The sequence below is a fragment of the Armigeres subalbatus genome, chromosome 1 (genome assembly GCF_024139115.2).
Source record: "Armigeres subalbatus isolate Guangzhou_Male chromosome 1, GZ_Asu_2, whole genome shotgun sequence".
Taxonomy (NCBI): Eukaryota; Metazoa; Arthropoda; class Insecta; order Diptera; family Culicidae; genus Armigeres; species Armigeres subalbatus.
The window spans coordinates 161,239,826-161,252,017 of record NC_085139.1 but is presented as its reverse complement, the minus strand read 5'-3'; the positions used below and the strand labels follow the sequence as shown (position 1 = coordinate 161,252,017).

The 12,192-nt window shown below is 43.6% G+C and overlaps 1 protein-coding gene and 1 pseudogene across 1 annotated transcript in view; both read left to right on the top strand.

Moving 5' to 3' along the window:
- Positions 1 to 12,192, top strand: part of LOC134206700 (glutathione hydrolase 1 proenzyme-like) — a 133,271-nt pseudogene that overhangs the window by 81,702 nt on the left and 39,377 nt on the right.
- Positions 1 to 12,192, top strand: part of LOC134205438 (scoloptoxin SSD14-like) — a 66,212-nt gene that overhangs the window by 45,188 nt on the left and 8,832 nt on the right. The window contains exon 2 of the mRNA XM_062680679.1: positions 6,655 to 7,461. Coding sequence (XP_062536663.1) covers positions 6,655 to 7,461 — 807 coding nt within the window. The remainder of the gene's footprint in view (positions 1 to 6,654; positions 7,462 to 12,192) is intronic.

Genomic DNA, 12,192 nt, shown 5'->3' with positions numbered 1-12,192 from the left:
TAAACTCTTCATGTACTGTTCATTTTTGAAATCTTTTATGTAGTAGTTTTAGGCACAGTTTCGAGCGTGCCTAGCCGATGTGATTCAGTAAAGGTGTGGGCCAAAGTCCTACATTTATGTATTAGTCGAAAAAATAACCAAAACATTGCCAACCACAGCAAGCGGGCTGAGTAGTTATAGTAAAATTCATCTTTATTTAGTCATTTTTTGTTCTACAATTATTTTTTACATGTACACTGATCGGCCCTCCAACTTCGATTAGCTTTTTTTTGTATTGTTATTTGAGTTTTAAGATATGATAATATCATGACCAAGATGAATACACCACTAGGTGTTCCAATCTGCCAAATTCACGATTCAGCCATCTTGGATTTTAGTATGGGAGAGCCAGCCGGTTTGTTTATGTTTTGCATCGAAAATGAATTTTTCACCGCCGCCTTCTTTTCGTCCATGAATTGTACAGATTGAAACACCTAGCTGTGTATTCATCTTGATCATGACGGCCTTTAGGGGGCACTAGTGTTATTTACAATAAAAATTTGATAACCTAGATTGGAACTAGCGCCCTAATTGGAGCCTGATCCGAATGCAAGCAACGGACCCTAAACTTTTCTCTACACTCACCAAAGCGTTCATGTAAGGTTTTTATCCCAGCCAGACCTCGGATGTTCTTGTCCTGGGAGGGGTGTTGAGGATCATCCTCAGGAATTTGTTTTGGACCCGTTGAAGTTTGAGGTGGTGGGTTTTAGCGCAGCTCTCCCAGACCGGCATGCCGTATTCGATCACAGGGAGGATGATTTGCTTGTAAACAGCAAGTTTATTTTTCAGGGACAATGACGACCGACGGTTGATCAAAGGGTACAGTAGTTTCAGCAAAACGTTACACTTTGTCACCGTCTTGTCAACCTGTTGCCTGAAAATAATCTTGCTGTCGAGGGTCAAGCCAAGGTAGTCGGCCTCATTGGCCCATTCCACAGTCGTGCCATTGAGGATGATTTTACAGTTCTCAGGCGGAACATGTTTAGGGGATTTAGAGTGGGGGAAAATGATGACTTGGGTCTTCGCCGCGTTGATACAGATCTTCCAGCTGGTGAGATATTCTGTCAGGGCATCCAGGCCTCGTTGGAGTTTTGCCACTAGCGCTCTGATCACTCTACAGTTGTAGACTATGGAGGTGTCATCTGCGAACAAAGACAGAATGCCGCCTTCTGGAGGTTCTGGCATATCGAAGGTGAACAGATTGAAAAGCAGGGGCCCAAGAATACTGCCCTGGAGGACGTCTGCGACAATGTTGTGCGCCTTGAAACTCGCTCCACTGATTGAGACCCAGAATGTCCTTGTCAACAATAATTGTAATTGTAATGTAATTGTAATTGTTGATGATTTTCACCAGGTAGCTGGGAAGATTGTAGCGTTGTAGTTTGTTGTATACATTGTCAAATGCCTTCTCGACATCGAGTAAGGCCATGGCGGATGTTTTTGAGACAAACTTGTTCCGTCTGAGGACGTTGGTAACTCGAGTCAGTTTGTGTACAGTTGACCGACCGCGTCGGAAACCAAACTGTTCCTCGAGCAAGATGTTGAGATTTTCGGCAGACTCAAGTAACCGGTGATGAATAGCTTTTTCGAATAGCTTGGATAATCCTGAGAGAAACCTGATGGGACACGATATTAACTTTTGGGGAGGAAGGATCCTTCCCAGGCTTCCGGATGGGGATAACTTTCACTGACTTCCAGGGCGATGAGAAGTAGCTGAGATGAAGACACTGATTGAAGAGTAGCAAAAGGTGCTCAAAGACGGAGCACTCATGTGTTTGAGCTCGAGATTCAGGATGCTGTCGAAGCCTGGGGCCTTCATATGTTCTTCGAAGATTTGATATAGGCCGTCAATTCGCCAGCTGAGATCTCCAACTCCTCCGAGAAGTCGTTGGGAATCAAATGGATGTTGTTAGCATGCTCGTTGACGGCTGCTTCGTGTGGACTGACGATGTTCTGCCCAAGATTGTGTGAGCTGACGAAGTGACGACCTATTTCAGCGACCTTCTCTGCAGGAGTTATCAAGCGATCCTTAGAGCCATTATTGTCTAGTGGGACCAAAGGTGGAATGGGCCGAGGCTTGGATTTTAGTATTTTCGTCACTTTTCAGAACGGCTTAGCATAATCTGGGAGATAAATTCGAGAAATCGTTATTTTTGAGGTCCACCATTCTGGCCTGGATAATTTTTGTGATTCGATTGCAGCGTGCCTTAAGTTCAGGCAGTCCAGTACGGTGGAACTGCCTGCGAGTGATATTCCGCAATCGAATCAAATGTTTGGTGAGTGTATCGATGTTTAAGGAGTTGCTTACCTGCCGAGCCATCGGTAATGTTGCTCCCGGGCCACCGAGATCGCCTCATCGATAGCGCACAACAGGCGGTCGATACTTCCCGGCGACTCCGGACGCACCTCGTTATCGACGGTGTTGTCGACGCACTGCTGGAACCGCTGCCAGTTCACTCGATGATAGTTTCGCCTTGTTAGCTCGTGCCGATTCACTGAAGTTCCAACTTCCGCCACCACCGGATAGTGGTCCGAGCTAAGCTCTTGGAAGACGACCGGCTGGGAGACGTGATCGTGCATGTTCGTGATGAAGATGTCGAGCGTAGCATGGGCCCCGGACCGTGTCAACCGGGTAGGGCTGTCAGGGCTCAGGATGGTGTGGTGGCTCTCTAGTTCGTCGTTGGACCAGACGACTCCGTTCCGGTTTTAGACGGTGTTTCCCCACGATTGGTGTTTTGCGTTCAGGTCTCCGGCGATGATGAACAGCCCCTGCCACCGAGTGAGCTTGACTCTATCCCTTCGTAGCTCGGCCCACGTGCCATCGTCGACTTTGGCTTGTGTGGGACAGTAAGCCACGATGAGAGTGACGACTCCGACGGAAGTGGTGACTTCTACTCCAACGGCTTCGATGAATTTGAGCTTGAAGTCCGGCAGCATGCGGCAGGCGGTGTTGCTTCGCAAGGCGATTGCCACTGCACCCCTCTGGAGCTTGTTCGATCGAACCTTACTAGCCTAAAACCTGGAATTTTTGCACTTACCTCGGGCTTCAGGTGGGTTTCGGTGATGAAAGCCGCGTCAATCTCCTTCTCCTGAAGGAAATCGCTGAGCTTGGTGATTTTGCTCTTAAGTGAGCAAGCGTTCTAATTGACCAGACCCACCCTAGCAGCCATTTTCAATGACGAACATGCCCAGGGTGAAGATCTGGTCGAAGTGAGTTTTGCAACCGCGTAGTCGCGTTGGCAGTTGGGTGAAAATCAGAACAAGCTGCTCCGATGTGTAGAGCGGTGGGTCGTCCTCGGCCGGAAGGGGCTCATTATCCTGGCGACGGGGGCCATTCGCTGGTGGATGGGGCGTTTGGTGTTGGAGCTTGAACTGATGCTGCAGCGGACGTCAGCCTTTTGTGTGGCTGCAAAGGTGGAAGAATTGGTATCGCACGTCGGGGAGCCGGGATGGCCGGAAAGTTCACCTCGTTAAGAGCAGGAACACGGTCTTTTTCGGCAGGAACCTGGTGGAGGCCTTCTTCCTGATTTTTAAGAACGCCGCCCGCTTTGGGCAGTCCTTGGTTGTAGCCCGATGTTTGTCGCTGCAGTTGGCGCATTTGGGATCAGCAACCTCCATCTTATCGCACATTTGTTGCAGTGTGGCTTCATGCGGCAGTTTCTGGTGCCGTGCCCAAAGTTGAAGCAGGTGGTGCACTGCGTGACGTCGCGATGCACTGGCCGATATCGCTCCCAGTCGACGACAGTGTAATTTATAACGCCTACCAGCTTCAGGTCCTTCCACGAGGTGGAGCCGTGCTCCAGGTGGACTAGGTTAAGCTGGTCGCGATATGTCCTCGTCTTGTCGTGACGAGCGATCTTGCGCACGTGACATCGAGGAACTCCACGACGGATTTGTTGTGGTCTTTATTGACCGGCATCACTTTTACGCCCTCACTGCAGAGCCGAAATGTTCAGCCCTTTAGCGATTAATTGACGATTTTTCGGGCGCAAATCCGGTGGATCGTCCTTCACAAACACATGCGGGCACTTCTCCTTTCACTCTGGTTGCTCCTGCGGCAGCTGCGATTGCTGCTGCTTGCTTTTTTTTCGGCGGATTGCCGGCGTCATCAAGTGGCAACTTAGAGAACACGTTGCTCTGAAAAAGCTGCTTGGAGGAGTTACCCGCGCCTCCAAGAGTAGTGCGCTTAGGCACTTTTCCGTGACCGAATTGGCCACCAAGTCTCCCATGACGGGTCCGAAGAAAATAACGCCAATGCGACGAAGCGCAAACGTAAACAGAGAACGAACAAGAAAAACACTTGAAAAAAAGGCGCGAGCAGAAAAAACGGGCATGACTCGCACACGGCAGCCATTACTTCTTTTATACACAAAGAAAATTTTGCGGTAGACCCGAAGGCCCGTGACATGCCGCATTCTGATGTCCGTGTTAGGAATGCACGGGATTGGTTACATTTTTACATGAAATTTTGACTGGCTTTGCAAAAATTGAAATTTTCAATAGCTTATCGTTAATAATCTTAAGTTTAAATAAAATAGGCAAATTGCTGGAGAGTGTCCGAGTCAATTGATATATAAATCTTAAACATCCATCGAAGGCGCTAATAACATTCGAAATCTTCCCTTATTTCAAAATCTAAATGACTCCCAGTATAGTACAGAAAGACGTAAGTCCTACGTCAAAATGTAAGCTTTTTATACAAAACTGTAAGATTTTAATTCAATGGTTGTAATTAAATCTTCTAATGTATTATATGCTAATATTTTGAACAGTTTATGTAAGGTTCTTACGCAGAACTGTATTATGGTCACTCCTGACGGAATCCAAGTTTCAAAGTGCTCGCGTTTTCGGGGGCACACCACTCGATACGGATGCGGCACACAACTGTCATTTTTGTTGATTTAGCTTTGCTGCGTCGCAGCATGCGTGAAACAATAAAAATGACAGTTGTGCGTTGCTTCCGTATCGTAACGCGAGCACTTTGAAACTTGGATTCCGTCAGGAGTGACCTTAAAATCTGCCATCCGCTCGCTGGTTAGGTGTGATCATTTGAATATTTATCTAACTCCCATTTTGAATCTATAAAACTGTGCTTGAATATCGAAAGACCATGTTAGATTTATTGCCGAACGTTTCTATACTCACATAGCGCCGGTCATGGTTATGTACAGAATTCGGTTTTGATTGATGTGTCGGTTGATACGTGTGGTGTATGATTATAAACAATCTCATAAAAACTGCCATCATCGCCGGTAATTCACCGATCCAGTATGCACCGAATCGTTTATGATGATGAGAACGCCGCTGCTCGTCAGGCCGGGCGGTGCAGGGAAGATGACTCGTTCCTTCCATTGACCTGCAATGAGTAACAACAATGCTAGGTTAGGTATGCTGGGCGCACGTTCGAATTGTGCATCGAGCGCATTGTGTTTACAAACATCATTAGCGCGTTGGAAAGAATGCATTATTCAACGGGCGTGGATGGTGGAGGAGTAGCCGGGCGCATCAATTGATCTGTTTCGCATTCGTTCGGAATTCAGTACATCCACAGCACGTTCCACTTGTTCCGAATAATTTCATTCTAGAAGAACGTAACTATTATGCAATGTGATAATATTTTATCGTAGATTTTTTTCTTGCACAGTGAAGCGAGATCGGCCTTCTCGCAAAAGTATTTCTAGCGAAGGTATAGGATTATCAACCCAAAGACTACCAATGGTTATGAAGTTGTTTACCTGATGAGATTTTGGGACATGTTATTTTGTTCCGAGACATTGTCACCCTAATGAAGCGTAACGATTGGTTGATGTATTTAGGCATCCCGAAGTATGGGTCAATCTTCGGGATCCCTAAAATACGGACTATAGTTTATCGTCTGTTTGATTATGCTCTTTCTCAAAGTCGGATAGAATCTGACATGAAGGTCATTTGAAGGGTGTTCCAAAGTGCAACGGATTGCCAGGATTACATGTCTGTTGTCAATATTCTAATACTAAGTGTGGAAAACTGTAAATCTTATACCTATTTGAATTATGGATACCTCTAAATTTTTGAAAACAAAATAGCACATGGAGAAATGCTTCTAACTCTTAATCATAACAGTCAATATAATACTAACAGCCTTGAAACAAAAACATTTATTATCCCGAAACATCGATGTACATAAAACAAAATAGCAAAAAACACGCAAAATAAGTACTTCACACCCGGGTATTGAACACAGTGCACAATTTGTCCAAAAAAAGTGATATAATGCCTTTCGGTCTGTAGTGAAACAGCGGCAGCGGTCGACAGAACACGACACAACATCATCCACAAAACATCAGAGATCATGTGCTTCATTCCCCATTGCGGTCCGGTCTGTATGGTTATTGCGGTGTGGCTTTTGTGGTGTACGTATTTATTCATCTAGCCATGCGATTGAAGGCGGCAACATGTTGAGAAAAAAACTGATTATATTTTTGCAATTGATCGTAAACTTCGCATGTGGCGTTACCTTCATTCAACTCCTCTAGAATAAACGATCAGTTTTCTCAATGGGCGGCCTTCATTCCAATTCATTATTTTAGCTCAAGCACGTTTCATTGAAACACATGTTTTCAATACCATTTTCAGAATAAACATCAGCAAACGGAAGCTGCTCCTAATTTCAGGATGCGCGGCCATCGTAGTAATTGCATTAACATTAGGATTGTACTTTGGTCTCAAAGAGGAAGACATTATCGATGTCAGGAATGAACCGTCGGCTCTGACTGGTGCTGCCGTTACTTCAAACGGTGTAGAATGTGCGCAGATCGGTACGGACATCCTGATGCTGAATGGAACCGCGGTTGATGCAGCCATCGCAGTATTGTTCTGTGAGGGGGTCACCTGCCCACAAAGCGCCGGTATCGGTGGAGGTTTTTTCGCTACGATCTACGAACGTAGCACCAGAACAGTCCACACATTGGACGCACGTGAAACAGCACCGGCTGCGGCCACGAAGAATATGTACGTCGACAATAGCAATGCTGCCGTTGAGGGAGGTCTGTCCGTGGCAGTTCCTGGTGAGATCAAAGGTTACTGGGCCATGCATCAAAAGTATGGGAAATTGGACTGGAAAACGCTGATTCAGCCTACGATTGACCTGTGCAGGAACGGGCACATAGTGTCCGGATACCTGGAACGGATAATTCAGCCACGCCAAGAAAAAATATACAGCATTCCCTCGCTACGTGAAATATTGATCAACCCCGAAACCAATGCAACATGGCGTGAAGGTGATCGAATCAAAAGACTTGCTCTAGCGGATAGTTTAGAAATTATTGCAATGGAAGGAGCGGATGCTCTTTATAGTCGAAATGGTACACTGCTACCTAAACTGATGCGCGATCTCAAACTATTTGGCAGTATTCTGACGGAAGATGATTTTTATAATTACGAGTAAGTATACCTTTTGTGTTATTTTTTATAATTCATTTATAAGCAAAATTATGATCAGCTTGAATTTAACCTTGACTAGAGTGTTAACTCAGGTATTCCCTATATAGGTTTGAATTCAACCACATTTCAGAACTAATGCTTACTACTTCACCTACGAAGCTTTTAGTTTGAACAGATATTAAAAGAAACCCGCTCTGTGGCCATCATAATTTGGTTTATAAAATATTCAGAAGTAAAGCCACGCCAAGTGGCAATAACTGAAGTGATATTCTGTTCGCTGCAAGAAAACGGATTAATTCATATCAATTTATGAGTACATTTCATTTAAGATATTCTCAGTTATGGGGATTAGAGATATCCGATACGATTTGTGGTCAATATAATCGGGTCCGCGACGTTACGCATAAGCACGTTAGGCATGATGTACGTTAGGCATAACGGACGTCACAAGTCTGCCTTCTATACGGCATGGGCTGTTATTTGGGTCATTTTATGCCTAACGTACTAATGCCTACCGTCTTTATGCTTAACGGGGCATACCCAATTTAATCTGCTATACGAACACTTGAGCGCAATAAATGGTATTGTTTTATTGGCCAAATATATGGCAGCATATTTGTAACATTTGCATTTTTGTCGATTTTGAGTTAAGCTTATGGGAATCGTTTCAAAATTGTCAGTTCTTTAAGCTGGCTAACTGAAATCATAAAGTTTGTTTAAGAAACCCGATAAAACACCAAGTTGTTTTGTAACACCGAGCAAAATGACCGCATTACAGTAACACTGGGAAATTCTATCGCCAGTATGTCATGTTCCTGAAAGAATAATTTTACAATCAATTTCCACTAAATCAACAATTAATGTAAATAACGCTGTGGAAGATTTTAACTGACAAACGTTTTTCTGTTATTTTTGAAGATTTTTAGAAAATTATTTAGCTTTCCATACGACGCATATCAGAAACTTAAACGCTCCATTTCTCCCATGTATACTCTTGTCAATTGTTCAAATATGCGATCATACGCAATATAGTTAATAGATTATTTAAAAACTAAATTTATTTATTTTATTTTTTTTGTCCGTAAATTTCTTAGTTTCAGTAACTGAACCAGAATAGTAAGAAACTTAAATTCTGTTAAGACAGATTATTTAAATAGCTTGCTGCTACCGGAGAAGGCTCCAGAATATACAATTTTGTTTGGCGGCATAAATCAAAATTACTCCAATGCAATTTGTGCTGAGTGATAGCCCAAGAGTTAATCAAAAGCTTCACCCAACACTTGGATATTGGAATAGCTGGCTCAGGACCAATGAAGTCATGCGATGCTCCAGTGCGAGCTAACTCATCAGCCAATTCGTTTCCAGTTATGAAAGAATGACCGGGTACCCATATAAGGTGTAAATCATTAACTGAATTGAGTTCCTCAATTTGAGTTCGACATTCGATTACTAACTTCGACCATGAATTGGTCGGATCCAGAGCTTCAATAGCTGCCTGGCTATCTGAACAGGAGTATATTACTTTGCCCATAATGCGTTGGTGATGATTGCTCTCCACACATGATGGCAAATATTTCCGCTTGAAAGACAGTGCAGTGCTTACCCAGTGAGTGGGACTGTTCCAATCTCAGCTCAAGCGAATAGACGCCTGTACCAGCTCTACCTTCGAGAAGGGAGCTGTTGCTGTCCGACATACTTCTCTCCAAATGGCCAGACGTCCACTCATCCCGCGATAGGAATTGTGTTGAAAATGTCCTACATATAAGGAAAACTACTTACGAGTGTAAGATCACTTGGGGCAATCACAGTTTTGTCCCAATTAACCATAAGCAGTAACAACAAAGTGTATGTAGAACTGCGGCTTACACCACAAATTCGTAAGCCAAAATTGGTCGCACAATTGTTGTGTAAATTCATTTGATATATTTTGGTTTGAGACTCCAAGTTTTAACAAAGCTTCTTCGGCATTGGCCGAAATCCAAACACGCCTTTTTGACTCTGAACTCAATGTTAGGTGTCCAAGAAAGCTTTGAATCAAGAATTAGTGCCACATACTTTACCTGATCAGTTACATTGAATTCAGAGCCAGAATTATGTAAGGGACGAATACCGTTTCTGCTACGTTATTCCGTGAAGAGAACAATAGATGTTTTAGTCGGATTAACCAAAAGGCCAAAGGCCCTCCTTAGCCGTGCAGTAAGACGCGCGGCTACAAAGCAAGACCATGCTGAGGGTGGCTGGGTTCGAATCCCGGTGCCGGTCTAGTCAATTTTCGGATTGGAAATTGTCTCGACTTCCCTGGGCATAAAAGTATCATCGTGTAAATTAAGTGCTTAATGAACACTAAGCTGTGAGGCGGCTCTGTCTCAGTGTGGGGATGTAATGCCAAGAAGAATAAAAAGAAAGAAGAAAGGCCATATTGGCGACAACAACTTTCAACTACCTGAAAAGCGTTTGGCAACAGGTCGAAAAAGTAGTAATTCACAAACCCACTATCAACATTGGATAGTCGTCGGCAAATCCTAAGATAGGAAAACCGCCATTATTCAGTAATCTCAATGGCGTATCTGCAACGAGATTCGGAAAAGTGGATATAATACTCCTCCTTTTGGGCATCAGCAGACACCTGATTTCCTTATCGCTGCTTACCCTAACAGTACACATATTCCATATAGGTTACAGTAATTCATATGTGACCAGATTTAGTCGCAATCAAGTTGCTGCAGCCAGATTTGACTGACTTGTGCTGCTCGGGTAATGTAATATAGAGTAGAGATTCCGGTTTTAAGCATCTGGTGAATCTATTTGGTTATGACCCGTAATGCTGGGTAGACACCTTTACGTGGTGTGTTACGGGGTAAGATCTACCACGGTTACATTGCCAGCTACAGGCAAATCCTGACCCAACGATTACCTTCCTCATTATCCAACTCCGTGGTACTTATCAGGGTGTCGCTAAGTCGGTGGCCTCTCGTTAAGTAAGTACTACATCAACACTTCCTTCCTCTCCCTAGTTACGGTGAAGATGGGCGTGACCAGTAGTAGTAATCCTCATGCTTTTGTTATTTTTGTTTGAGACTGGAATCAAGGACCACTCCCCTTCTTGATTTCTGATAGCATTCTAGATAAGGATCTCAAAAGTAAAACATGAGTATCACTAGTGTCCAATCTACGAATTACACCTTAACAATGCTAATGCTAATGCTAATGCTGATGAATCTATTTGGTTATTATATTAGGTAGCCCATGACAGCATGCGGCTTTCAATATGGCATAGAAAGACACGTTGTGAAAAGCACCCTAATGCCACAGAAAGCACCCAAACTTGATTGCATTTCGGCAAATGCTTTCTCGATATCGTAAACAACCTCGTGTAGAAGAGTCACAGGGGACTTTTCATGATTGACATGAAAGGAATGTTTACCAAACAGTCATCACGAACGTGATGATCGCTAATACGTTCTTAGAATTTTTAGAAGAAATGAGGTTAGACTAATGGGCCAAAAATTCTTGCATTTTCATACAAAGCACGCCCTTCTTTTAAGATAAACTTTACAGTGACATCCCTCAAGGATATGGTACATTCCCAGTAGTAAAAATACATGCTAAAAGAACATTTTTTCAGAACATGTTTGATATGCTCGAAACCTCTCTGAAGCAGAATGGGATAAATCCCGTCCTCTCCTGGAGATTTGTGAGGAGCATTCTACCTGCTTTAGCCCAATACCCACAACTACATGAAAAGACATCAGGAAAATCCGAAGATGCTATATCGACACATCCAGGGAAGTGCGTATAAAATAAGTGCTCAAGCGCTTCTTTATTAGAAGACTTGTAGTCGCCATTCGGCTTGCGAATTTCGAAACTTGGAAACATTTGCACAAATGTTTTGCCAGCCGGATCTGTCAGCAGATCGTGGATCCTTAGTGTAGGCTTTCCGAGCCAACTTGAAAGAATTCGTCCCTGCTGAATGGTGTCTGTTCCAACTCCAACTTCCTGAGGTTAGCCAAATCGGAATTCCACCATGGGGTTCCTCTTGAGGGTTTTATAGAACGCAAAGGGCAAGCTTCTTCAAAAGCTTCCACGATGTATTGTGCAACGCTGTAGTATCAGAGGCATCATCCAAGTCGGATCCAAGTGTCCGAAGTAATATTCAAGTGATCAAAGTTGATGTATCGATGGTCAGATATAGATTCCTCATCTGACACAAGCCAATTCGTCAACTTGTGACTGATTCTGTTGGAGCAGAGAGTTATGTCTAACACCTCTGCTCTAGCAGTTATTATAAAGGTTGGGCGATTGCCTATGTTAAGTAAACCAAGTTCAGTACTACTTAGAGTGGTCGGTATTGGCCATTTTTGACAAAAATCGGGTTGCGATATCGGGTGGAATCAATACCGGTAATACCGGTAAAATACCAATATTTGTAAAAATTTCAGAAATGGTCAACCTTTCTGAATTTTTACTTTTGGATTAAAAACAATATTTTTTGACAAACCTTAAATGTTTGTCAAAAAAATGGGGTACCCTTGAAAACGCAAGTGCATTTACTGTTGGATTCCGGGAGGCTTGCCCTCAATCATAGTAGGAGAATTCTTTACTGATTGCTTGCAAGGATCTTGGCGTCAGCGTAGTTACCACCGGCAACGCAAGTGTTTTACTCTGCTGCAGTCTTATCACGAGTTGTTCTTTAGCCGATAAACCAGAAAAATCAAAAATATCTTCTTTGCA